At 53.6% G+C, this 27838-nt stretch overlaps 4 protein-coding genes across 4 annotated transcripts; 1 reads left to right on the forward strand and 3 right to left on the reverse strand.

The window, feature by feature from the left end:
- Positions 1-211: 211 nt before the first annotated feature.
- On the reverse strand, positions 212-1894 carry DSM5745_09264 (uncharacterized protein; the record flags this gene model as incomplete). Its single annotated transcript, XM_026751280.1, has 2 exons — positions 212-1194; positions 1252-1894. The coding sequence occupies 2 exons, from the start codon at positions 1892-1894 to the stop codon at positions 212-214; spliced, it is 1626 nt and encodes a 541-aa protein (XP_026600366.1).
- An 811-nt stretch (positions 1895-2705) lies between these two features.
- Positions 2706-3560, forward strand: DSM5745_09265 (uncharacterized protein; the record flags this gene model as incomplete). The annotated part of the gene is made up of 4 exons (XM_026751281.1): positions 2706-2712; positions 2799-2941; positions 3028-3137; positions 3251-3560. 4 exons carry the CDS (start codon positions 2706-2708, stop codon positions 3558-3560), a joined length of 570 nt encoding a protein of 189 aa, XP_026600367.1.
- A 524-nt stretch (positions 3561-4084) lies between these two features.
- Positions 4085-4561, reverse strand: DSM5745_09266 (uncharacterized protein; the record flags this gene model as incomplete). Its single annotated transcript, XM_026751282.1, has 2 exons — positions 4085-4429; positions 4493-4561. The coding sequence occupies 2 exons, from the start codon at positions 4559-4561 to the stop codon at positions 4085-4087; spliced, it is 414 nt and encodes a 137-aa protein (XP_026600368.1).
- Positions 4562-5342: 781 nt separating this feature from the next.
- On the reverse strand, positions 5343-26198 carry DSM5745_09267 (Non-ribosomal peptide synthetase; the record flags this gene model as incomplete). Its single annotated transcript, XM_026751283.1, has 1 exon — positions 5343-26198. One exon carries the CDS (start codon positions 26196-26198, stop codon positions 5343-5345), a length of 20856 nt encoding a protein of 6951 aa, XP_026600369.1.
- Between the last annotated feature and the right edge of the window lie 1640 nt (positions 26199-27838).

The following is a 27838-nucleotide window of genomic DNA, read 5'->3' on the forward strand; positions in this document are numbered from 1 at the left end:
AATACTACTACTACTACTACTACACAAGTCAATTGCAGCATGTAGCAGTCAGTCTTGCCATGTCTGGCCCCTGTAAATGTCGTGAAGCTTAAACTAATAGAAATACATTCAGGTTAATTAAAGGAGTAAATCTAGTTATAGTGGTTTGAGGAAGACAACCCAGCGCTTGCTCTTGGACAGTGCAAGGTATAGCCTCGTCGACGAGACCCGATCAAGCTTTCTGCTCCCCTGATTCGGGTTCCGTCTTGCTGCCCTCTTCGGCCTCGGCCTCGCCATTCGTTCCAGTATCGGACGCTCCAGCCCCAGACTCAACGTCCTCAACCCCATGAGGGCTAGCAGGACCATCCGGGACATCGTGCCGCCGCACATAATCAAACCAGGGGTGCGCGGCAACCTCCGCTATCACCAGGCGTTTCGCGGGCTCAAGCTCAGTCATCTTGTAAAGAAGGTCCGCAAACAGCCTCTGCTCCTCCTCGGGAATACACTCATGGAACGCCATGGAGACGGGCTCGGTCCCAGGGACCCACGGGGCGCTCCGGGCCTCCTCCCACCTGCGCACCGACTCGGGCGAGGTGATGGGATGTGCGACCTTCTTGGCAACCGCCGCCTGGATATGCCTCCATCGCACCGTGGCCTCGGGCTCGATCGCCTCTTCGGTCGCAGGCCCGCCGTGGAGCCGGGGGTCCGAGTGCGACTTGTGCCATGCCTCCTGGAGATTCCACGGCGGCGCAGACCACCAGCGCTCCGGCACCTTCCCGCAGTGCTTGACGAGCGCGTGGATGTAGCCCTCGACGTGATCGCTCTCGCAGTGGAAGAGCTTCTCGCCGAAGCGGATCTCGTACAGTGTGCATGCCAGCGCCCAGATGTCGGAGGCCAGGCTGGCCTGCCCCTGGTTGCTGAAGACCACCTCGGGCGCGGCGTAGTGGGACGGGGCACCGGACGCGCGCGGCGGACTTCCTTTTCCTTCTCGGAAGGAGTTGCCGAAGTCGATCACGGTGAGCGTCTCGCGCGACTGGCACAGCAGATTCTCGCTTGCTGGGAAGATGATGTATTCGGGCGGGTTTGCGGTGGCGTCGGCGCCGGGGTATTTGACGACGTTTGCGCCTTGCGGCTCGCCCAGGATGGCCATCACTTCCTCCTCGGATTTGCCGGCCAGGCCGCCGATCTCGATCAGGATGTTCGAAGGCCGGAAATCTAGCTCGGGTTAGTGGCTGCTTGTAAGGGAAACAATGCGCAGGGGCGGGGACTTACCATTATGGATCATGTTACAGCCTTGGGTCACGCCCATCGCATAAGCAGCCTTTCGCGTGAGCTCTCGTAGATAGACATGCGGATTGTTGAAATGACCATCGACCTTGCAGACGGTAGGGCCTTGGACAGGGTAAACAAAGCATTGGTGTGTGCCGTTGGGGCCCTCGAGGGTAAAGTCTCGCCAGGGGTAGGTCAGGTTGTCGACAATGTCATAGTAGTGATATCCCATATTGCGCAAGAAGCGGCCGATGGTCAGTTCGTTGTTCTCAGGCTGGGAAGCACAGGCCTTGAGTACCTTGACCGCAACGTAGAACGGCGGGTCCTGTCCAAGCATTGAGCAGAACCAAACATTGGCAGATCGCCCGCTGCCCAACTTATGCAGGACCTTGTACTTCTTGGGGCCGCCGATGATGTCGCCAAGGTGGATTGGGTGATGGCCGCCGGGCAGATATTCCCACGGACCCTCGTAGTACTGGCTGAATGAGTCCTGGTTGTCGAGGCCGTATCCAAGATGGCAAGGCCCGACATGCCAAAGCTCGCCAGGCTTGGGCTGGTCATCAGTAAAAGCAGGCGCTGCAGCCTCCCCAGAAGGACCTGCAAGAGGGGAGGACTGCTCAGCGTCGACGCTCTTCTCAAGCGACATGTTTGGTGGATCGATTGGAGACGTATGTGTGCGAAGGGTGAGACTGTCTTACCTGAAGACAGAAGGGAGACACGAGACAAAAGAGGATGACTAAATAGTGTACGGTGCTGTGAAGATGAGGAGGAGAAAGCAACAAGATGGTTAACTAAATAGTGTACGCTGCTGTGAAGATGGGCGGAACCCTTTGTTTCTCTACCAAACAACCAACAGTGAAGAACCCAGTTTGATCCACAAAGACTGGCATCAGATGACAGATTCCCTGATAAAGAACCAATCGGCCTACCATGGACGGGCTTCATGCCAATAATGCTTTGAACAAGGTCACAAGACATCGCATTCGCCTTTCTCCTCGTTGACGCCTTCATTGAGACCTTCATTACAACTATGAGACATCAAAGAAGCTTGAAACTATGAAGCATGAAAGAAGTGTATGGTATCCTTGCGTGATTGATAGGCTTTGATATCTCAATCCTCGCCCTAACAACAGCTGCCACGTTGGACATTGCTTTGTCTCTGCGCCATATCATAACCTTCATGGCACGTTAGAGTTCAACTTTCTGATTGACAAAGGAAGGTAGACGACCTTTACCCTATGTTTAATGTTGTTGAGAGGCTCCCACGGCGGGGGGAGCAAAGGATCTCTTTGTTCTACCTCAGAGACAAAGCACAAAGCACATAGTCATGCGAGGTTGGCAATAAATGTTCTATATAACTTGTGGAGATCCGCAGGAAGGATGGAGAAAGCAATATCCAAATGCCAGCACCTCCTCAGTTACACAGTCTATCGAACACCGTTGTTCGGCCATCCAAGATGGCTCGTAAGTCCTATATTTTCATCTTACTGCGCGTAAAGTCCTGCAACAAGACAGCACCGCCTCCCGGAGAGGTCTTCCACGGTTTACAGAGGCGAGAGCAAAGACTAACAAGCCTGAAGCAGCCAAATGGGAACCGGTTCAGACGGTGGAGGGCTACGTCAACGCCGTTAGACATCTCTGTAGGGGGCCGTACCACAAGTCGATTGGGAAAAGAGCGTGGGATGACCCACAGGTATGTGTCCCTGCCATGCCCTCTCCTGCCTTGCCCTTCCGCTGTGAATCATCCACTGACCTGGCCCGCTGGACACACTAAACTAGATTCTGTGGCTCATACCTGACAGCTGGTACTCAGAAGCGCGCTGCGCCGGCATTGAGAAGATATGCCGTGACGCATGCAGAGCAAAGGGCTCCTCCATGATTTGGATCCGGTAAGTCATCCAAGGCCAACGATAACATGTGCTATTCCTGGCCACAATCCCCAAGGCTAGCATGGCACATCATACCCCGGAATCGCTTGCTAACTGCAAGTCCCTACCCCCAGATGGGGTGACCATAGTACCACGTTACGCGCCATCAAATGCACCGACACAGGGAAGATAGAAAAGGTCGCAGAGCCGGATGATCCCCATATCACCGTGTACATGGGCCACAGCGAGAAATTCGATTACGAATGCCACTTGTATCTGGTATATGATCCAGAGAACCCCGAGGTGCCGCTCCGGCTGGCGCAAAGCCCACGAACGCAACTACGACTTCGACGGCACCAACACTCCCAAGCAGATTACATACCTGGACCGGAGAAGACTTCGCAACAAGGCCCTCGCCCAGCGTCTCCTCCCGCGCAACCTTGATTCGAAATGCCCCAAGCCGGAAAGAGACACACAGCCGGGCTGCCATGATGCCGAGAGAGACACTGCAGGGCAAGCCGTACCCTCGCCGTTGAGGAACACGTTTTCCGTCCTGGAGAGTCCGCGCCTGAATCCCACTGCTTCTTCCACGGTGAGCTACGCATTGCCCCGCGAACCTTTCCTTTGATTGTCCCTCATGCAAAGTGGTTCGCCTGTTGGATGCCCTGGACCGGACAGCGTTGGTGATTGGTTTTGAATGCGTCGTTGGGGCTTGGAGGTTTATACTCGGCTTGAGATGTATGATTTATGTATTTATGAGCGGTTAGACTCCCTTTGTGAATAATCCATTGGGTACGGTTAATGCGTTAACCCTAACTCCGGCCACATCCCACCTGCATAGTCTACATGTATAAGACATCACCCAGTATCAATTACCATTATCCAAAAGTCTCTGTACACTACCAGTCTCGCTGAAAGAAGGTCTGTAGTCTATTACACACAACAAGCCAAAACTCCAATGCTCAATATCAAAAACTGCCTATCTCGATGGGATTCTCCCTGCAGCGGATCCGCCAGACGACGTGGGATAGTGCAGGCGCTGTCATCCGGATCATCTTCCACGTACCTAATATATGTGCCGCGTATTCGAACTCTTCGCTCCTCCCCATCAAGGCGGTGATATGCGATGCACGCTTCTCGATCGTCTTGACGAGAGTGCCCTCCTCCGAGACTTCCCAGACTACCGTCTCTGAATGGTCGCCCTTTCGGATCCATACCAGAGGGAAGCGTTTTCTTCTGCCGGCTTCGCTGCATAGCTTCTCGATTGCGTCCCTCTTGGCCTCGTTCTTCTCCACCTCGTAGAGCCATAGGATCTATGGCTGGGGTTAGCTTATCTTACTCCTTGGGCTTGGGGGAAGAGCAGATGTAGCTCAGACCTGGGGGCCAGCCACTGGCCTGCATCCAACCGATCTGGTGTATGTTGTCTCATACAGTTGGTTGGCCATCTTGACATACTTGTCTACGCTCGCGCTCGTGGCGCAATTGTTGCCTGACTGGCAGTTGGCCATGGTATAGGATCGCAAATGGAAAGAATCAAAGATTGCGTATTGGAGAAGTCCTTGCCCATCCATGGTTCGGGTACGGACACACCGAGCAGTCTATCCACGCCGATATGCCCGGGGCGCTGGGTATCGACGCCCTATGGCCTATGGACGTCGATGAGCTGTAGAGCCTGAGTTTCTTTTTGATTTAGTTTAATATCTTCTTCGTTACTAGCTCTTCTCAGAATGCAAGTCTATCAATTTCAATACCTGCCATCTAACATACTTGCTTGGCCTATCTGTCTTATATTACCTTGTTCTTGTACCCAGGGGCACTGGAAGCAGTCTCCTTGTCCCACTATCATACATATGTAGACTACCGTAGCGGATAATTTATTCAATAAACTTCAGCAGGCCAAGATATAGCTGCTCTTGCCAAACATGAACACGCAATCGTCGTACATGGGTACAGGCTTGTTAGGCAGCGCTGGAACACGCCCAGGTAGATTTCATCTAACAGTCTGGATAGGGTAAGGGTCTCCCGGGAGGGTGGCAGGGGTATAGGAGATAGCATGGGAGAAGAGTGAGCGTCCCAGATACGCCAACACATGATAGACAGGTTTGAGAGCCCCGGATGTGCAACAGAGGACGTCAATCTCTACGCAGATCCAAAATGTGGGTGGAAACATACAATGATGTGATTGAACAATCTATCTGACTAAACAACAAAATAACAAAACAGGAATCAAACGGCTGGAGCTCCGAGGCCCTGCTTCACAACATCATCAACGGTCACTTTATGACCTCTCCTCTGGAGTTCGAACGCAACCATACTCGCATCAACCAGGTCACCGTCAAACACGGGTCCTTCAGGGGCTTCCTGCAGCCCCTTTTGCACATCGACAGAGACGGGGAGAATAGCGCCTAATTTCGCGCTCAGATCGCCATTGCCAAACGCATGGACTGTATCACAAAGACGGCTCAGCAGATTATCGGCAATTGCAGCCGTGATCCCATCCTCAAGATACGCCATCGCGATCTCCACGTATCCCGCCCCGGCGGTCGAGGTAATCGACACATCGGAAACGTCACCAGCGCCTTCGGTTTTCGCGACGGAGACATTGTATTTGCCGTCGTCAGTATTCATCGTCCATTCGGAAGCACCGTCAAGGTGGTTGAGGAGCGAGCTGAAGACGGTACCCGCAGGCATATCAGTGCAGGAGCGCATGATGTCTCGGAACCCAAGGAATTCGTGAGGCAGACGCGAGATTAGTTGCTGCTGGACGGATCCCACAAGATCTCGCGCGTTCCAGGACGAATCGATGACTGTCCGCACGGGAACTGTGTTCGCGCAACACCCCGCTGCTTTCTCGGCGATGGGGTCGCCGTTGCGGCCGGAGACGACTTCGCCGAAGAGGACGTCCGGGTTGCCTACGTGCTCGGCTAGAGTCAGCGCCCACGCGGAACGCACGATTGTAGACAGTGTGATTCCAGTCGGAAGAGATTTTAGGCTGACGCGTCGAGCGTCGTGGTAGATTTGACGGGATGGGAGACGCCTTGATTTGGAGGATGATGAGATTGCAGGCATGCATGAGCCCTTGAGAAGCGACCGCCAGTACTCGCGACTAGGCTTGGTGTTCTGGTGGGAGAGGTTGGAGATATAACGAGGAAAGCTGACATATTCCGTGACTGTCTTGCGGTTGTAGATCTCCTGGAGGGTGTTCACAAAGTACGACAGCGAGATGGCATCGTACTCGGCGTGGCTGAGTCGGAACATAACACGGTGCTTGTTATCGTGGAGGGAGGTTATGATAGCAAACTCGAGGAAGGGGTGGCCAAGTCGAGGGGCTCGGTGCATGTCTTGCGCAATTAGTTCCTTGCTAAAGTTTTCCAAAGACTGATCGGTCTCGTAGTGAGTGACACCGGGAGCATATTCCTTGAGAATGACTTGAAGGAGCTGGTCGTCGTAGGGTACATAGGCAGTGCGCAGGATGTCATGGTGTTCAACCAGCTCCAGGCAACTAGCTTCCCAACGGGCGACATCAGGAACGCCATCCCCATCAATGCTAACATACGCCATAAGGTCGCGCGAGGGCCGCAGCGACGTGGCGATTGCGAGAGATTGCAGGTCTGTGGTGGGGGTAACATCGACCATCTCTCCAGCTATGGAGAGAAGAGGTTTGACGGAGTCTCGCACGCTAGAACCAGCGGGCAATGTGGAAAACGGTTGGTATGGCGTCACGGCCGGAGTGTCTGCACGAGTTTGATCGACGAGTACCGCCATATCGGATAGGATTGAATGACGGAAGATATCAGAGACCATCAAAGAAAGCTGAGCGTGTTCGCGGGCACTCGCCACAAGTCGCATGGCAGAGATCGAGTCACCACCGGAGCGGAAGAAGTCATCCTTTGCACCGATGGAAGAGGCGGGAATCTTGATTGCCATGGCCCATAGACCCTGGAGTAGGCGTTCGGTGTCAGTAGAGGGCGCCACCTTGACATCGTCCACAAGGAAGTACTGAGACACCGAGTCGCAAGTATGAACGGCATCCCAGGTTGCGCGTCGGTTCAGCTTTCCAGAGTCCGTAAGTGGCAGTCTGGCGAACGGTAGGTATAGTTGAGGGACCATGTACGAAGGTAGAACCTGCAGAAGATCATGGCGGAGATTACTGAATGCTTCGCGCAGGTCGTCGGACACAGGGAGCAGACCAGATGCACTAGAGCTGGACGGGACCTCCATTGCAACAGCGAGAAGAGGCTCGCCCTCGGAATCGCTAGGTTTGAACAATCCTGCCGCAACCTCACCAACACCGGCCAGGTTACTCTTGACCCAATACTCGATCTCCCCAATTTCGACACGCTGACCATAAATCTTGACCTGGGTATCGCGTCTACCCAGGTAAACAAACGAACCATCCAGTTTCTGCTGCACCAGATCTCCAGTCCTATAGAGCCTTCGTCCCGAGACAGGACCAAGGTCGAATTGCTGCAGCCAGGCTGGATCGGTCACAAACGCTTCAGCTGTCTTCTTTTTCTCTCCTAAATATTCACGCGCAAGCAGGGGTCCTTCAATGAGCAATTCACCAACCGTGCCAACAGGAAGAAGGTTGTGGTAGTTGAACGGGTCAACAACAAATAGGTTGCTATGCGCCAAGGGGAAACCAAGGTTTGGTGCTTGCGCAATATCCGTGATGCGGCGACTGTAAGTGGTCAATATTGAGGATTCGGCCGGACCGTACGCGTTGAACAGTTCAACGTGAGATGGGACCCACGGCGCAGCGACCTCGGGACGAAGGGCTTCACCGACGAGCAGCATCTTCTTGAGACTCGGGACATGCTCGGGCTTGAGGAGGCTAGCAATGGTAGGGGTGAGGATGGCGAAGTTGACAGCAGCTTCCTCCATTGCCTGGCCGAGACGACTGACACGGTCATCTTCTGAGATGACGCACACACAGCCGCCGAACGAGAGGGTCGTGAATACCTCAGCGATACTGATGTCGAAGTTGAAGGCGGAGAACTGGAGAGCTCGTGTTTCGGGGGTCGCGTAGAACGAGCCGTGGCCTTTGACCATACTCGAGACAATGGCACCATGTTGCAGAACGACGGCTTTGCTGGTACCCGTGGATCCGGAGGTGAAGATAATGAATGCAGGATCGGTAGGTTGCACGGTCGGACAGGTGTTGTCGGCGGCTGGGATGTGAGCAAGAAGGTCCTCGTCCACCTTTAGGACAGGCCCAGAAACAACACCTTCAAGACGTTCGGGGTTCTGCGATGTCAAGATAACCTTAGTGCCGATGTTTTGAACCAATGCTTGCATGCGTTGTCGAGGATGTTGGTGATTGATGGGAACAATTGTACCTCCCGCCATGAGGACAGCGAGGTAGGTGACAACCGCCCATTTGGTCTTTTCAAAGATGGTAGCAACCATGATCTCAGGACCAACACCTATGTCGACGAGATGGGACGCAAGTCGAGCAGCGAGATTGTGCAATTCCTGGTAGGTTAGGTGACCGTCAAAGGAATGGACCGCTTGGGCGTCGGGACGAGACAGGAGTTGTTGTTTAACGAGTTCATGAATGCATGAATCAGCCATGGCCATTCTGTCATCAAACTGGTTCCATTCTTGGATCCGACCGAGGTCTTCTGGAGTCATGAAGCTGACGTCGCTTACAGTACCCTGAGTTATGGCTCCACTAGCAACAGCTTGTAGTTGTCGGAAGACATGAGTGAAGCGTTCAACAATGGTCGTCACTTTCTCAGCAGAGAGAACAGCTGGGTCGAACTGGAGTTGCACGTCGACGGATCTGTCAGTGTTGTTCGTGCTAGTGCTGCATTCGACAACAAGAGGGTAGTTGTGGAAGCCTGATGTCTCAAAAGGCACCGGGGTAACCCCTTGGAAACCGGAGTTGCTCTGGTCAAGGCGATCGACTGCCGGCTGAACGACAAAAAGGTGCTGGAAGTTGAGAGGCACGGATGCCATCTTGCTAATGTTGTGAAGACCGGTATGTTCGAATGGCAGCATGTCCGTGGCTTGCTGTTGGATGGAAGCAAGGTACGCCGAAAGGTTCTGGGCTGGGTCTACAGAAACGCGAACAGGAACAGTCGTGATCGTAGGGCCCATCACATCTAGAATACCAGAGACTGGAGCCGTACGACCAGAAAGCGCTGTCGGGAAACCCACGGTTTGGCTTGAGGTTTCCTGGAAGAGGATAAGAGCCCATGTCGCCCGGAGCAGCGTGGAGATGGTGAATTCGTTGGTATTGCCGGCGGCAATGCGACAGGTCTGAGTTTCGACCTGGCCAGGAGAGTAGTTCTTTGGGACCTCAGGGAAGCTAGGGCCCATTCCACCTTCAAGCTGAGATTGCCAGTAGTCGCGGGTATCGTCGATAGAGCTGGATTCTAGGTATTGAACGAAGCGTGTGAACGGAAGGAAGGGCGGGGCAGAGTTGCCGGAATAAATTGCGAAGGCAGCCTCCATCAGCTTTCTTGCAGTCCATCCATCGTACGTACTGTGGTGAGCCGTCCAAACGAAGAAGCGCGCTGATCCGCTGGTGACAATTGCGAATCTCATCAATGCATTACCGAAACCCATTGTCCAAGCGGTGTCATCCGCAATATAAGCCTGAAGCTCGGATTCGACGTCGTTCCAAGCTATATTGTCCCGGACGACAACTTGCATCCCGCCATTCCTAGAATCTTGAACAATGCGAGTGCGAAGGATGGGAGCAAGATCAACTAGTGATGCCCACGCGTCGCGGAACCGTGACAGGTCAATACCGTCATCCAGACGGAAGACCCAGCGGCTGATATACGCGTGAGGCTGTTGGGCTGTGATGGCCATGAGGCCTTCTTGCAGAGGGGTACAGGGGTAAACGTCTTCGATGTCGTCGGACTCAACCTTACATTGCGATGCGATCCGTGGCAGATACGCCTGCTTATTGATGTTCACCTCGGACAAGAAGGAGAAAGGTGTCACATCAGCCTCAGCCTCAACAGTACCGGCTGAGTTGAGGCCCTCAATAGCATGCGCCATATCTGCCAGAACTGGATGCTTGAATATATCGCCCACAGATAGAAGGATGGGAGGCTCTGCAGCACGCGCAAGAGCAACCAGTCGCATAGCAGTGACAGAGTCGCCGCCGAAACGGAAGAAATGGGTATTGGCACCAACCTCCTTGGAGGCGTTAAGAGTTTCAGTCCACAGGCTAGCCAAGCGTCGTTCCTTATCAGTGGACAGCGGAACATGGTCACCTTCATCTAGACTGTACTCCGCAAGCTGAACTTCCGTAAGACCCTCTAGCAATGCTCGGAGTGACCTTCTATCAAGCTTACCAGAGGCAGTAAGTGGCATGTTCTTGACAGGAATGTACTTTGAAGGCACCATGTATGATGGGAGAGCTTTGGCAAGAGCTGCCTGTAGCTGGAAGAACGAGTCTTTGAGGGGCCCCGTCGAGTCTAAGATAGCAGTCTCGTTGCTGGAAGCATTCTTGTCAAGTTCTATGGCTGCTACCACAGAAGGGTCGCCCGAATTCGCGCCGATGAGATCCGCCGCAACAGTCTGGGCGTTGAACTTCTGGCGAATCCAGTACTCGATCTCGCCAACCTCAACACGCTGACCACGCACCTTGATTTGACCATCTGCTCTGCCAACGAATGTAATCGAGCCATCGGTCGGATCTTGACGAACCAGATCGCCAGTCTTGTACATGCGCTGGCCAGCCCATACGTTGAAGCCATGCTTGTAGATAAATGAAGGATCGGTGATGAAGGACTGCGCCGTGCGCTCGGGGTCGCTCAGGTAGCCACGAGCAATCAACGGGCCCGACAGCAAAAGCTCACCAACCACACCAACCGGCGCGAGGCGGTTGTAATCCTCTGTGTCAACCACCCAGATAGCGCCAGCCAGGGCATGGCCGACACTAGGAGCTCGCTCTTTGTGGACAATCGGACCATTTGCTGTAGCAAGGATCGTGGATTCCGCCGGTCCGTACCCGTTGTAAAGGAAAACATGCTTTGCCCAGGTCTCAGCAGCACTTGGAGGAACGGCTTCTCCAGCTAGGACTAGCGTTGACAGGGTCGGAACGGTGCGAGGATCGATGAGCCCTGCGACGGTAGGCGTGAGGACAGCCATGTTAACGCCGATAGCCTCCATGTTCGTAGTAAGACTGTTGATATCGACGCGGTCTTCCTCGGAAACGACACAGACGCAACCGCCGAAACGAAGGGTGGACAGGATTTCGAGAATGCTGAGGTCAAATACGTACGCGGAGTATTGTAATGTCCTAGTTTGAGGACCCATTTGCAGCTTTGCGCCGTGGCTCTCGATACTGGTGCATATAGTTCCGTGTGTGAGGACCACGCCCTTCGGTGTACCGGTTGATCCTGAGGTGTATATCACGACGGCGGCACTTTCAGAAGTCACGCCCCAGGTGTTGAGTGGAGACGCTGGTCGGGGCAGCGACGCTATAAATGCAGCGTCGACGGTGAGGATGTTGGCTGAGGTGATACCTTGGAATTTCGAGATGTGTTTCTGAATGGTCAAAACAACCGGGGTAGCGGTTTCATTCAAAATATGTTGCAGACGCTGGACGGGTAACTGAACACCCAGAGGAACAATAACACCACCGGCCTTGAGAGTCGCAAGCATGGAAACCACCGTCCACAAGGATTTGTCGAAGCAAAGTCCAACCATGACTTCTTCGCGAACCCCTAAGCTTCTTAAGTGATGGGCAAGCCGGTCTGACATATCCGTAATCTCAGCGTACGTCAAGTTCCCATCCCAGCCGCAAACTGCTTGAGCGCCACGCTGGGAGGCAGCTCGTTCATGGATCTTGTCATGGATGGTACCAGGAACGGTGTGTGGCACCGTGAAATTCCATCGGCGCAGCAGCTCAACGTCAGTGGAGGGTATTACGTCGAGCTGATCAATGCTTGCGTTGGGATTGGCAGCAATGGAAGACAAAGCGCATTGCATGCTGCCCAGTAGACGTTGAGCCGACTCCTTGTTCAGGAAAGTGGTGGCATATTCAAGGTCTACCGACAGGCCATTTTCATCAGGAACGATCTTGATTTGGACATCGTACTCAGTGGGGTCTTCTCCAGCGAGGCTCTCGATCGTGAGACTGCGACTGTCTTGGGCACTCGTTATAGCCTTAGGCTTATAAATCATAGTTGTGTTGAAGAGGCCGCGGTCGGAAACCTTGAGGGCGTGCTGGATGTCGCCAAGTGAGGCTCGCTGGTGGCTGAAGGCATCGAAGAAGTTGTCTTGTACCTGCTTCGCGGCCTCGGCGACGGTGGCTCCCGATGTGGCGAGCTGCACTCGAGTTACCATCAAGTTGATCAACGGGCCGACCATCTCCTCAATCCCCGCGATGGGGGCATCCCTACCGTTGGACAGATATCCAAAGGTGACATCGCGAGAACCAAGATACCGGGACAGAACGAGAGCCCAGGCTAACTGCGCAATGTTGGCAATCGTAACCCCATGCGCGTCTCGGAACTCTTGTAGTGGTCTGATGTTGTCCACTTCCACGGATACGCTCTTCAAAGAGCGTTTTCCGGAATCGAGCTCAGTTGAAGGGGGAAGATGCGATGGCTCTGCACCGGAAAGGCGGTTCTTCCAGTAGCTTAGGGATTCCGATGCAGAAGACTGCTGAAGGAACGAGACATAGGTGCCGTAGGAAGGAGCGGGCGAGCTTGGAAGGGCATTATCGTAGGCTAGCATGAGGTCGCTCAGGATGAGATCCATAGACGAGGCGTCCATGAGAACGTGGTTGACATCAACCTGCGCGTAAACATGTCCCGTAGACGCCTGAGCCAGGGTAAGCTGGTACGGCGGCTGGCCGGGCCTGTATAACGGACGCTCAGAGTTTTCGGTATGGACGAGGAAATCATCGACACTGCGTAACCGGAGGACTGGAGTTGTGGGAGTGTAGTTTTTGAGAACAACCTGGTAGAACAGCTCTTGTCCCGACGGGCTAGGGACAAAGAACGTGCGTAAAATAGCGTGACGCTGGACAACGGATTGCCAGGCGCGGAGAAGTCGGTTTAAGTCGACTACAGAAGAGTCAACACCTCGAATCTCTCCTGCCTGACGCACTTGATAGGTTGTGGCATCCTTGATCTGGCTCATCAAGATACCTTGCTGGATAGGAGAGCAGTGGTAGATGCCTTCAATCCGAGACAAACCGTCAACACCAACAGCCGGCAGGACTTCCACCTCAAGCTTGGTCAAGTCGTGGGAGTCAATATCAAAGACCGTTGATACCGTAGTGGTGAGTGGAGCTTGGGCGACCGAGGATGTGGAGGGTTGTGTATCTGTAGTCGGAGATGTGCTCTTAACCACGGCCTTCTTCGCCAGTTGGGTGATCGAGTCACATTGCAGCACATCACGAACGCTAACATAGATAGCGTACTGGAAGCGGCATTTTGAGACAACTTGCATGGCAGTAACAGAGTCGCCACCCACGCTCAAGAATGGACGGTTCAACGACATCTTTCCGACTGGTACATGAAGCACGTCGGCCCAAACTGTTTGAATACTTTGCTCTTCGGGCGTAGTCGGAGTTGTGCTGTCTTCCGTTCGGCTCTGAGTGATCGCTTCAAAGCAGCCAACATCCATGGTCTCTAGCCATTGAGTGAGACAACGGCGATCAATCTTGTCGGAGGTGTTGTGCGGCATGGAGGTGAGCGAGACCCAGTAGTTAGGGATCATGTAATCTGGAACGCATGAGTGCAGGTGCTGGCGGACCGATGAAGTTTGCTCCAGAGCATGAGGAAGTTGATCCAGCGGGGTTGTCTGTATGTCGTCTGCAGAGACAGGGGAAATGAAGCCGTGCAGGGTAACAATTCCAACGAGCTGCGACTGTGCTGGGCCGCGGCGGGGGTAGACCATTACGTTTTCGACCACGGTCGGATGTTCGCTAACGTGGTGTTCAATTTCACCAATCTCGACTCGTTGTCCGCGAATTTTAACTTGACCATCGCTTCGTCCGACGTACGTGAGGGATCCGTCTTCCATCTGGCGCACCAGGTCACCGGTACGGTACATGCGACGTTCGGTGGGTTGTTCTCCGGCGGTTCCGTGCATGGAGTACTGGGAGGTCCACGCAGGGTTCATGATGAAGGCATCTGCCGTCTTGACTGGGTCGTTGAGATAACCACGAGCAAGTAGAGGACCTTCAATCAGAAGCTCACCCACAGCTCCAAGAGGAAGCAGTCTGTTGTAGTCGTTCTCATCCACGACCCACAGAGCACCTGCTATGGCGCCACCAATATTGTAAACCTGGCTGCGATCCGAAACCTCATTTGCCGTCGCTGCAATAGACGCCTCTGTGGGACCGTACGCATTGAAAACCCGGACGCCATCGAGCCAAGGCTCCAAGTGTTCTGCCTGTACTGCCTCTCCACCAACCACCAAGGTCTTGAGGTCTGGGACGTCCGACGGCTTGATGGTATGAATAACACGAGGAGGGAGGAACGAGTAATTGACGCCCATTCTGCGCATCGCGCCCGCCATGTCGTCTACTCGCTCTTGTTCAGAGGGAAGACAGACGCAACCACCAAACTGCAACGTGGAAATGATGTCGTGAAGGGAGATATCAAAGGTGAAGTGGGCGAAGTTGAAGGCTCGCGTCTTCGGAGTCATGCCAAACAGCTTTCCATGGGCTTGCATACTGGTTGACATTGCGCCGTGCTCGACGACAACGCCCTTGGGTTTACCGGTTGATCCAGATGTGAAGATAACGAAGGCAGCATTCGAAGGGGTGACAGTGGATATAGGTTGAATGGTGGGGGCCGCAAGTGACTGTAGTAGCTCATCACCCATCGCTAGCAAGTTGGGCACCAGTCCTTCAAGCGCTGAGACTGAGCACTGAGACGTGAGGATTGTGGTGATACCCGTCTCCTGCAAAATGGCGTGTACACGCTGGATGGGGTTTGCTCTGATCGGAACGACCGCAGCACCAGCTTTCAGAACTGCAAGGTTTGCGACCAAGGCCCACTTGGATTTGTCCAAACAGAGGGCGACCATGGACTCAGGCTTAACTCCAAGCGTCGTGAGATGTAGAGCTAACTTGTTAGCCAGGTAGTCCAACTCTCCACGCGACAGGTTACCATCCCAGGCACAAACGGCAGGGACATCAGGTTCTGTGGGAACATGTTGAGAGACCAATTCGTGAACCAAGGCTTGCTTCACAGCAGGAATTCCGCGGTTGAATTCGAATAGTTGGGTGAACTCGTGTTCGCTTAGCAGGTCAAGCTCCTCGAGTCGCCGCTGAGTGTGGCCTTGGCCGACCGCACCAAGCTGCGCAACAATGTGGCGGAATCGACTCAACAGGTTCTTGGTCTGAGTGGTAGAAATCATTTCCTCATCGAAGTGTGCTTCGATTGTTACGGAGCCACCGAGGGTGTCGCTTGTAATGCATTCGACGGTAAGGGCATACCCGTCAAGGTTGAGCTCCGGGACATGGCCATGCTCGTATGACAGAAGCTTACCATGGACGGAGTTCTCACGCTCGCGAGCTGGCTGAACAGCAAAAAGATGGGGGAGGTCAATCTCGTGCCCTACAAAGCGGCGTATGTTTTGCAGGCCCGTGTGCTCGAACGGTATCATGTCAACGCTCTGCTGGTGGACCGCGGCTAGGTACTCAGCGATCGTCTGCTCAGGATTGATGTGAACATGCACAGGCACAGTCGTGATAATTGGGGCTGGTATGTCGAGAATGCCTGGGACTGGGGCAGCTCTTCCGCTGAGCGCCACGCCAAATAGCACATCATTGCCACCGTAAGCTGATACCGCCAGAGCCCATGCTGCCCTGAGCGTAGAAGCGAGTGTGTTCGACCCTCCGAGAGACATAATGTCCACACTTGAGCTTAGCTTCTGCGTTGGCTGCGGTCTGTAAGACGGTCGATGGAGTGAGGGGAAAGGCGCGCCAACTTCGCCCTTGATCTGGGACTGCCAGAAAGACTTGGCCGCATCTTGATCCTGTTGACCGAGATAAGAAATGAAACGGGAGAATGAAGGAGTGGAATCAAGATCTTTCCCATCATACAGAAGTGCCACTGCATCGAATAGCTTGCCTAAGCTGTAGCCATCGTAAACGCTGTGATGGGCACTCAGGGCAAAGTACCGCTTGTCTCTTTCGTCGATGATTGCCTGTCGCACCAGAGGCTGCCCATAGCTAAAGGATAGGTGGAGGTCTCCGTCCAAATACTGCTCCAGATTTGTGGCTTCCTCACAGCTGACGCACTCTCGAATAACAACTTGCAATCCGCCAGATTCCCGACCAGGCACAATGCGTGTGCGTAAAATGGGTGCCTTTTGAGCCAGGGTTGTCCATGCTTTCTTGAACGTGTCGGTGTCGGTGGTATCTTGAATTCGGAATACCCAGCGCCCGATATAGGATCCAGGTTGCTGGGTGGTGATGGCCATTAGGCCTTCCTGAAGCGGCGTGGCTGGATACACATCTTCAATGTCTTCGATAGAAGCGCCGCAAAGTTTCGCAACACGCAAAATTTCCTCTTCATTAGCCGAGTGATCTGTGGTCTGCGCTTCTTTCCATAATGCGAAGCGGGGGATATCCTGGAAGGTTTCATGTTGTGAAATCTGCGTCTCAAGGTGCGCAGCCATGTCCTGCAGCTTCGGGTAGCGGAAGACATCGGCAACGGTAATGGGGATATTGACGGCGTTGGCTGCTGAGACAAGCTTCATCGCAGTAAAGGAGTCACCTCCGGAGTGGAGGAAGTGGTCGTAGATGCCGACACGGCCAAGGTCAGCATTCAGGACAGCGGCCCAAAGTGCCTGCAATTTCTTCTCCATCTCAGTGGTGGGCGCAACGCTTGAATTAGTTGATAGGGAGTATTGGAAAAGGACATCTTCTGGCAGGTTCTCGAGCATCTGCTTGATTGCGCGACGGTCGAGTTTACTCGATGCTGTTTGAGGGAGCTGCACCACGGGAATAAATAGACGGGGCAGCATATATGACGGCAGGACTTCGGAAAGAGAGGCATGAAGTCGACTGAACGTATCGCGGAGGTGGGGTGCGTTTGGAAGGAATATGCCCTGAATGGGGTCAGAGAGGAGATGGCGTTGAAGCTGGTCATCTAGCTCCATCGTCACGGCAATCATGATGTTGGAAGAATTGCCGCCCGGCGTAATCAGACTAGCCACGAGGCTCTTCGCAGCTGGCAAGAGCTTCTTGACGCGGTACTCGATCTCGCCGACTTCGACACGCTGGCCGCGGATCTTGACTTGCGAGTCTTTCCGCGCTTGATAGATCAGATCACCGTTGGAAGACTGGCGGACGAGGTCACCAGTGTTGTAGAAGCGATGACCTTGAAGTCCGACAGCGCTGGCCCACTTGGGGTTCGTCACAAAGCTTGCGTCCGTCTTCTTCTGGTCATTGTGGTAGCCACGAGCCAAGAGTGGACCTTCAATCCAGAGCTCACCAACAGCACCCACGGGGCATATGGTCTCGCCATTGGCAACCACCCAGACACTCCCCACCAGCGGGCGACCGATGTTGAGGGCCTGCTTCTTGTCGACTAGTGGGGTACTACAGGTAGTGTAGATACTAGCCTCCGATGGGCCATATCCGTTCAAGACCTTTACCCTTCCTGCTGCCTTGGCGTATTCTTCAATCATGGCTTCCCTGACGGCTTCACCACCGAGAACAAGTGTAGTGAGAGACTTCATATTGGCGATATCAAGTAAGCCAGCTACGGTTGGTGTAACCTGGGCGTGGGTCGCTCCGTAGGCCTCAATAACACTTTGGAGGTTGTTCATGCGTTCTTCTTCTGATATAACGCAGACGCATCCTCCATGAGACATGGTTCCCCAGATGTCGCTAATGCTAGCGTCGAAGGTGTACGCGGCGAATTGGAGCGATCGGGTGGCGGGGGACATTTCGTAAACCTTACCATGTGCACGGAAACTGAAACACAGGGAGAGATGAGTCAAAATCACACCCTTTGGCATACCGGTACTACCACTGGTGTAAATAATAAAGGCGGCATTCTCGGGAGCCACGTTGGTCCTTGGTGGCTGAGACTGTCTGGGGATAGTAGAGAACAAGAAGTCGTTCATGCTCAAGACGTGTGGAACCAGGTTCGTGAACCGGGAAGAGTATTGCTGGGAAGTCAGCAGCACTGGGGCGTTGATGTCCTTGAGGATAAGCTCCAGTCGCTGCGTGGGATGCTTGGGGTTGATGGAGACTACGCAACCGCCCCCCTTCAGGACACTGAGCTGCGCAACGACTGCCCACCTGGATTTATCTAAGCAAAGCGCCACGAATACCTCAGGGCCTACTCCCAAGTCATGTACCAGATGGTGAGATAGTGTGTTCGACAGGTCATCAAGTTCCTGATATGTCAAGTTGCCATCCCAAGCACAGACAGCTGTTGCATCGGGTCGAATAACCCGCTGTTCAGCGAACAACTCGTGTATGAGGCGATCTCCACCAACGGCAGGAATCTCATCATTCCATACGCGGACTTGTTCGAGGTCTTTCTGCGTGAGAGTTTCCAAGTCCCCAACTCGAGCGTCTCCATTCGCAACCAAAGATCGAATGCCTCGCTGGACACAGCCTAGCAGCCGGCTTGCGCTTTCGTGCGAGAGGAAAGCAGGTGAGTACTGCAGGGCAGCGGAGATTTTATCCGGCGATGCAAACACACTCACCGTAGCATCGTACTCAGTTGGGTCTTCGCCAGTAACTTGTTCCAGGGCGATGCTGAGCTGGTCTCTCTCTGCGGACACGACGTGGCGATAAGAGAGCGCGGTGTTGAACAAGCTCTGGCCCTGGAGTTGTAGGGAGTGCCAGATATCAATCAAGGGGGCTCGCTGGTAGTTGAAGCTTTCGAAGAAGTCATCTTGAATCTGTTTGAGGGTGCTCTGAACTCTGGCCTGGTGGTTGAGCTTGATATGGGTCACCATCATGTTAATGAGTGGTCCAACCAACTGCTCAACATCCTTGACTGGAACGTCTCGGCCACTGGATAAGTAACCGAAGGACACGTTGGGGGAGCCAGTGTACTGTGCAAGAACCATTGCCCAGACGAGTTGAAAGACGTTCGCGACGGTAACGCCATGAGTCTCAGTAAAGCTATGTAGCTTGTCCACGCAGTCGATATCGACAGATACGGTTTGCAAGGGCTCGCGGTGTGCGGTGTCTTTGGCAGGGGCCGGCTGCGTTCCGTCCACGGTCAGAGCTGGTAGGTAACATGGTTCAGCGTCAGCGAGGCGCTTGGTCCAGTGCTGCAACGCCTGGTCCGCCGGAGTCTTCTGTAGATATGAAACATAGCCACGGTACGTCGGACCCGGGATGTCGGGTGTGAGTTTTCCATCATAGGCTTGAGCAAGCTCAGTTTGAATGATCATAAGTGAAGAAGCATCAACCAGCGCGTGGCTGATAATAACGTTCCCGAAAACACGATTTGAGGGTGTGGAGTAGACAGTCAGCTTATGGCCAATGTGCTTGTCAACATGGCGGTCATCTAAATCAACTTTGACAGCTAGAGCAGCAGTAAGGTCCTCGTCGCTACATTCCTTGCGCTCCACGTGCGCTTTGCAAGACTTAAGGACAACCTGATTAAACATACGTTCGCTGGAGCCAGACACCGACCGAACAAATCGTGTGCGGAGCATAGGGTGGCGGCTCATCAACACTTGCCAGGCAGCAAGGAGACGGGCAACGTTGACTGGAGCATCAGACGCTGTTGGTTGTATCTCGAAGGACTGCTGGATATAGTACTCGGAGGGAGATTTCACTTGACTCATCAGGATCCCTTGCTGGATGGGAGAACAAGGGTAAATGTCTTCGACCATCTCTGGTTTGACTCCCGCCTCGGGCAGAACATGATCCTGGAGAGCCTTCACGGTCTCTGAAGTCAGTTGGAGCAGCGGAAAGTCGGTCACAGTGAAGGCAGGTGCTGCGGTCGATAGCTCAGATATCATCGCGCTGATGCTGTTGAGATACGAGTTCGTCCACTGGCGAACCTTCTGCTGGTTCTTCATGTGTCGATTAAACTTGAAATTGATACGCACTTCGTCCTGCAAAGCGAGAACATCAATATTGAAGACGCACCCACGGGGGACCTTTTCGCCGACTGGAGATGTCTCAACTCCGCTGGCCTGCTTTCTTTCGAAGATGTCGTCTGCAGCTGACGTTTCACAGTAGCGGAACAGCACTTCAACCTGGTGATGGCGGAAGATCTCTGGCCGTTTTTTAATTGCGCTGCGTCTTGCATCCTTGGTTCGCTTGACAATGTCCAATAACTGATTTGACTCATCCGGGGGGATGTGCACCGGAGTCATGCTTTCCAAACACCCAACCGTCCTAGAGACATCAAAGTCATCTTCATCACTATCCCGACCATGGTGCACGTCAAAGATGGCTGGAACTTGTCGATCGGGGAAAGTCTCACGGAATGACTTGAACAGCGCAGCGAGAAGGACTTCAACGCGCTCGGTGCGGAAAGCTCTGTTGGCGCCGTCAAACAGAGCCTTGATGTCGTGAGCCTTGAAAACCACATTTTCAATAGCTTCATCTTGGTGGGTGTTGCCACCCTTCAAGCCCCAGTACTCGAGGTCAGCCGTTGGCAGATCGTACAGAAGCGCAGACTTTTCACTCTTTTCAGCCTGCAGCTTGACCCAGGTCTGGAAAGGCAAGGAAGTCGATGTGGGTACTTGTTGTCCTTGTAGTATGGTGCTCAAGTCCCGGCGAATGATCCTCCAAGAGGCATTATCGACAACCAGACGATGGGCTGTCATGAAAACAAGCGATGTCTTTGAAGCCTCTTCCACGGCAATGTAATGAACAGAGAACACGGGACCTTTTTCGAGATCCAAGTTGCCATGAGCCTCGGCTATGATGGCTTCTGCGTCTCCCTGCGTGGGCACGGTGTGATTCTTCAGGATATAGGATTGCGGGGAGTCGTCGAGGATCGTTTGCCGCAAGCTGCCAGCACTGCCGGGCTGGAATCTAGATCGCAAGACGGGATGCCTGGAGACGAGAGCGCTGATGGCTTGGGCAAGATTGGAGAATTCAAGTGGCTGCCGAGGCACCAAGCAGACACTGGAATTGTATAGATCGGGACCACGAGACTCGAGAGGCGATTCAGTGGCGGCAATTGACTCAAAGTACCACTGTTGCATCGGTGATAGAGGGAATGACTCGTCCGCAGCCTCTGAGTTTCCATCCTTCATTTTAGCAACTTGCGCAAGCTGAGCCACGGACTTGCTCTCAAGCACATCTCGCACCGCGACCGATACTCCGCGCATCCGTAACCATGAAACGACATGCATAGCAGTAATCGAATCTCCTCCTACGCTAAGGAATGATTTATGCTCGATGGGAATTTGACTGGCGGGTAAACGCAAAACATCGGCCCACGCGTTGTGGACATGACGCTCCAGAACGGTCTCCGGCTCTCGGCCTTCAGCTCCAGCATCAGATGGATTGCTAAGGGTTTCTAGGAAGGAAGGGTCAAGGGCCTCGAGCCATAAACCTAGCTTCTTCCTGTCTAACTTTGAAGAGTCGTTCTGCGGCATCATGCTTTCCAAAGGAATCCAGATTTTTGGGACCATGTGTTCTGGGACGTGTTCGGAAAGCTGCTCGGCAGCAGCAGCCATTTGGCCTTTTGTGCAAGGAAGCTTTTCCGTAGGCACTGGGACCACCTCTTGCCCTGCATTCTTTCCAGCAAAGAAGTCGCGCAATGTGAGAAGGCCGACCAAGCGCTCTTGGCAAGGGCCATGTTTAGGGTAAATGATAGCGGCGTCGAGGACCCCATCCAGTTGCAGCAGATGATGCTCAATCTCACCAACCTCAACGCGTTGGCCTCGCACCTTGATCTGTGTGTCGCGACGTCCAATATATGTGATAGACGCATCCGGATTCTGCTGGACGAGATCTCCAGTCCGGTAGAGACGCCTACCGGACCCAAATCCGTTCTTGATCATCCATGCTGCGTTGGATACGAAAGCTTCTGCGGTTTTCGCAGGATTGTTGAGATACTCACGCGCTTGGATTGGGCCCTCGATAAGCAATTCTCCGGGAGCTCCAATTGGGACAAGGCGGTTGTAGTCGTTTGGATCGACGACCCAAAGCGCGCCTGCGAAGGGCCAACCTATGTTCAGGGCATTGCAGCCAGGGGTGAGTTGATTTATACTAGCTTGCATCGAGCATTCCGAAGGTCCGTAAGCGTTGAAGACAACGACGTGATCGATCCATTGCTCGACCACTGCGGGTTTCACGGCCTCGCCGAGCAGGACCAGCGTCCGCAGCGTTGGCACGTCTTGCGGGAATATCATCCCGGCCACGGTTGAGGTAAGCCCAGCGCAGTTGACTCGATATTTGACCATGGCAGATGCGAGATTGCTAATGCGATCTTCCTCCGAAATGATGATGAGACAGCCGCCGTAGTGCCATGTAGTGTAGATATCTTGGATAGAGATGTCGAAAGTGTATGCGGAGAATTGAACCGTGCGGGTTTCTGGGCCGAGCTTGAATCTAGTACCCATATGCTCGAGACTAGTGCAAAGGCTTGCATGTGGGAGCACGACACCCTTCGGGACGCCGGTTGAGCCGCTGGTGTAGATGATGAAGGCGGAGTTGTCGACTGTCGCGGAGCAAGGAACCATCTCAGCGGGCGCCAAGCCAGCTACGAACGGTTCATCAATGAGCACAGTGTGGCTCACAAGCTCGGTAAAGCGAGAGGCGTACTTGTCGGTCGTTAGGACGATGGTTGCTTGTAAGTCCTTTAGGATGAGGTTTGTCCTTGATGCCGGTTGCTTAGTCCCTAGGGGAACAACACAGCCTCCCGCCTTGAGAATTGCTAGCTGTGATATCACTGCCCATTTTGATTTGTCAAAGCAAATCGGAATCTTTGTTTCCGGTTGTACACCCAAACTAGCAAGGTAAAGGGCTAGCTTATTGGCTGTATCATCTAGCTGCTGGTATGTCAAGTCCCCGTCCCAGCCCTGTACAGCCCAGGCATCAGGTTGGCGGAGTCGCTGCTCGTAGACTTTGTCGTGAATACGGTAATTAACCTTCGGAGGGATGTCTTTGGTCCATTGACGAAGCTGATCAATCTCCCAAGGGGTGATGATATCGATCTCTCCCAATGCGGCATCCTTTTGCTGAACAAGGTTGAGGAATGCTTGTCGGAAAGACTGCGCGACGCTTTCTACCGTGCGTTGTCCGATTCGCGAATGCCAGTAGTCGATCATCACCTCTAGGCCGTCGGAGCCAATCTGAATGTTGATTGACATATCGTACTTTGTACTGTGGTTAGCGTAAATCACTCGAACATGGCCATGGCCAAAACTTACTTCGTTTGGATTGGCGGCGTCAACCAACTCTACAGCAAGACCAGATCCCGCCAGTTCAGATGCTGCTTTTCTTTGGCATGACATCAATGTGTTGGTCTTGAAACGGGCAAATTCTCCGGACTGTGCATCGTCCACAGCCGAGTAGTATTGGTGGGCCAGGCTTTCCACAAAGTCGGTCTTGGCTCGTAGCAAGGCTTCTGGGACAGTTGTTGTTGGTGGCACCTTGACCCTGCAGACGACAGCATTGAGGAATGCTCCGACTGTGTTGTTGATTCCATTGAGAGGCAGATCTCGACCAGACGTTGCATACGAGAAACAAATATCTTCCAACCCGGTATAGGACCTGAGCACGAGCGCCCAGGCTACCTGGCAAATGTTAGCTGGCGTAACGTTAAACTTACCACAGAATTCTCCAAGCTCCTCCGAACCCAGAATAATATCCGCCCTGACGGTCCGAAGATCTCGGCGGCTCATGTTGTCGCCGTATAAGGGAAAGTGAGATGGCTGAGCTCCAGAAAGGTAATTCGACCAGTAAGCCGCCGAATTGTCCATGTTCAGGCGTGCTTGATAATCAACAAAGTCGCGATATGCCATGACGCGGGTGGCTAGTTTCTTGTTGCTGTAAATTTGGGACAGGTCCCGCATTAGTACCTGAGCAGACAGCCCATCGACCAGGGCGTGCGACATATCGAGACGGACGCAAACTGCGGACGACGAGATTCTGCAAAACGTGACCTGGTGAGTCTCCCCATAGTTCTTGAACGTGACTGGACGACGACATGCGAGCTGCCGAGCGACGTCCTCATCTGCATCCTCAATCAAAGTAATGGAACCGATTCCCTCTCTCAGCACCACTTGATCGAACTTTCCTTGACGGTTTGAACTTTCTATAAACACTGTTCGGAGAGCGGAATGGCGGGCAACAAGCTGACCCCACGCATCGCGCAGACGACTGAAATCGACTTCCGTGTCTGAGCTTCCGGTGCTCAGGTTAACAACGAAAGAGCATTGGTACAGTTCGGGATAAACGGCCTGGGCCACCAAGAACGCTTCCTGTCGCGGCGCGCAGGGGAATACCGCTTCGATATCGTGGAAAGGGTCGGCCGTCACGGTCTTGAGCTGAGTCGATACGAGATTGTCAAGTTCTGGGTAATCGATCTGGAGGAAGGGAAAGTCGCTTAGGGTGCCTTGAGGTTGGCTCATTTGACACTCGGCGATCAACTCTTTCAAGGCCGCGCGGAACGTGCCAGCGACCTGACCCAGTTGTTCCCTACCGAGATCGGGTGACTGGGACCGCAGACGTAGCTTAAGCTGCTGCTGCTCCCAAAAAGGTTCGATGAATGCTAAGCACTCTGGAGGTAGTATACGGAAATCATCGTGATGGAAGACCTCATGGAGCGTACCGTCCCTTAGTTGAGGCACCATCGATAGTTGCCCCAGATGTAGGAGAACATATTTCCCTTCAATGCCGCCTGTTGGTGTACGCCCGCTTGTCGTAAAGCCCATGCGCGTATCTTTGACTCTTCGCAGAAGGCCTATTCCGCTCTCCTCATGCTCCCTTTCGACCGATCGATGTGTGACTGTGTCGAAGCAGCCTACCGTCCCTGACAGCTCGGGGCCCGCCCCGTGCCTGCCATCTGAGATCAACCCGAAGGCGAAAGCCTCCTCCGACTTCCTCACTCCCTTCAGCGCAAGGTCGAGTGCAGCGATGACAAAGTCCTCGGGTTGGGTACGGAGCACCGCGTGGATAGCTCTATCGTCCAGCTTTCCCAGACCTTCTGCCTCTGTTTCCAAAACAACCACCTCCGCGAAACCGCTGTGCTCCTCCAGTCCATGTCTCTTTCCTCCTCTAGGTTCGTCGCCGTTCGGCTGCCGCTCCGTGTCTTTAGCCAGTATCGGCCAATCGAAGTCGAAATCCGTGCGGTTCTGCGATCTTATCCAGGTGTCGAACTGAGGGCCTGGATTGTCGCTCGCGATGTATTTGCCGCTTAGCGCATCATCAAGATCGTTTTGAATGATGTTCCAGGAGGCAGCGTCGACGAGGGCGCGGTGAAGGTCGAGCCGGAGGTGGCGGGCGAGGCACGTGTCTGGTTGGTGTTGCACAAACACGGTCGCCGCGAAGAAACTTCCCTTCTCCGTCTCGTCCCCTTCCCACCTGTCACCCAGGAACTCCTTCTCTGAGTGCTCTGAGCTCGTCGGGATCCGCACTCGTCGGGGGGCGAAGTTTCCGGTCGTGTCGTACGTGAGTTTCAATTCGTTGTTCTCGAGTGTTATAAAGTTCGCTCGGAGGATAGGGTGTCGGCTAACAAGAGAGTTCAGTGCCGCAGAAAGCGACGATTCCGCAACTCCGCCCTTTAGTTGAAACAACTTGGCATCCCAAGCTTTCGTCAAAGCATATATTCTTTGCGCGGCCGTTAATGGTGCAGTCCGGACTTCCACGCTGCCAGCAGGTCCGTCTAGCGCGGGAGGCGACGATTTCGACGGCGCGCTTCTCCCCTCTACCACTTGCACCGACTGGCATAGCTGGCGAAGACTCGTCGCCTGAAGCATATCATTGATCGTGATTGTATACCCCGCCTCTCCGCAACGCGCCATCAGCTTGATTGCCAGCAGAGAGTCTCCTCCCTGCGCGACAAACGACTTGTTCAACTTGATCTTTCCCACCGGCCGGCGCAGCACCTCTGCGCATATCTCTCGGATGTCCTGTTCAATCGCTTCATTGTTTGTATCCGTCCGGCTCGAAAGCTCCGCGGTCGCAAGCATGTTCTGCGCCATCTCGGAATTATATAAGGATTATTATTAGATGTCGAAGTCAAAGAGAAAGAAGCAATTCACTGCCGTTGCAGTTTGGGTTGGTTCTCCGCAAATATCGAGCTGGACACTATGCGATTATGGACAAAGCAATATGGCCGCGAAGTTTGCTGAGCGCAGGGTCGCATACAAACCACTACACTATTACCGACAAACGCGCCTTAGAGTTAGTCTACGCGATGGCAAGTGCATCGATGATGGCACTACTCCAAAACTGCATATACTCCAATTCGCCGAGGTTCAAGCTCCTTATCCTTCGCCCAGCTCCACCGCGATGTCGATCACGCATCTCGAATGAGATCCGTGCCTAGGTCCACTTGGCCTGCAGGGTACCTTGGTTCGTCTTCTCTTGTCCCCGCAACAGAGCGGGCCGTGGCCCGGGACTGGGAAAGTTGGAAATGGGTGAGAACTCTGATTCTGAACCTGACGCAACTCCCGGGTGTCAGGCTGTCAGCATCAATTTACCAAGTAATGAATGAGAAAGCCTAAAGGAACTAGTGAAGACAGTGTTATTGATGGGTCACTCTAGGAGCCCAGTGACAAAGAAATGTTCCTCGTGGCGTCCTTAGCCGTCAGCAGGATTCGATAATCGGAACTTGGTGCCGCGACCTTCCACATTGCTTTTCCTTTGGAGAGTTGGGTAGCACAACAGGGATTCCCCTCATTGTGTGACGAGCACAGAGCACATGGAGGCCTGCATCAATCTTGATTCTTGTCTTTCCACGCCGGGTATTAATTAGATACAATCGCTTGGTGCTCTGCAACAATAATCAAAACAACAAGGACCCTAAGCGATCAACCCTTAATCCGATGAGGAAATCTGTCCACGATTGATCAAAACGTTATTGGTGGAAGGTATCCGGTCGGCCCATGTTTGTGACAGATTTGATGTTCGTCAATTGATCTTGGAACATGAGTCTCCAGTTCTCAGCCTGTCTACGGAGCAGTAGGAGAACCGGGCTGATGGATTCCGATCTGATCGGCATATGGAGCTCTGACGCAATAACAAGAGTCCCTTACTCTTTTTAGAATTGCAATTTTGGCAGACGAAAAGGGCGAGATCCAGAACCAGAACCGCTTCCGCATCCTCGATGAGGTAACGAGCCCACTGTTTGTCTGAGTAGCGACGATCAATAAACTCACGGCGGGCAAGATGCCAGGGTCTCGACCTTTAGGTCTACATACTGCTGGTGGTGGCAAGAAACAGAGCTACTGTGCTACAGCTCCTATGGGCAAGGCCGCGAGGAAGTCCGAGATTATGTTTACTTTTTCTTTCACCTCCTCACAATCACCGTACACCCGCTCATGCTTTATCCCAATTCCGCTAGGTGAGAGCCAGCTGGGCCAATAGCCCGATCCCACGCAAGGTCGTGGCCCTACCTGGCACCTGCAGCGGCGCAGCGGCGCAGTGGCTGTAAGACGTGTCTCCAAAGTACCGAATGTCAGGAACGGAAGCGATTGCGGGATTGCCCCAGGGCGGACCTTGTTTGCAAGCTAAGAGCTTGCGCCGATCTTCCAAGATCTAGGCGAGACAGGTCCCACCAGGCTCCCGTCCAGTCACCAATCTCGCTGCCTCGCAAAATGTCACAAATATTGTGCTCATC

The sequence above is a fragment of the Aspergillus mulundensis genome (assembly GCF_003369625.1).
Source record: "Aspergillus mulundensis strain DSM 5745 chromosome Unknown scaffold_11, whole genome shotgun sequence".
NCBI lineage: Eukaryota > Fungi > Ascomycota > Eurotiomycetes > Eurotiales > Aspergillaceae > Aspergillus > Aspergillus mulundensis.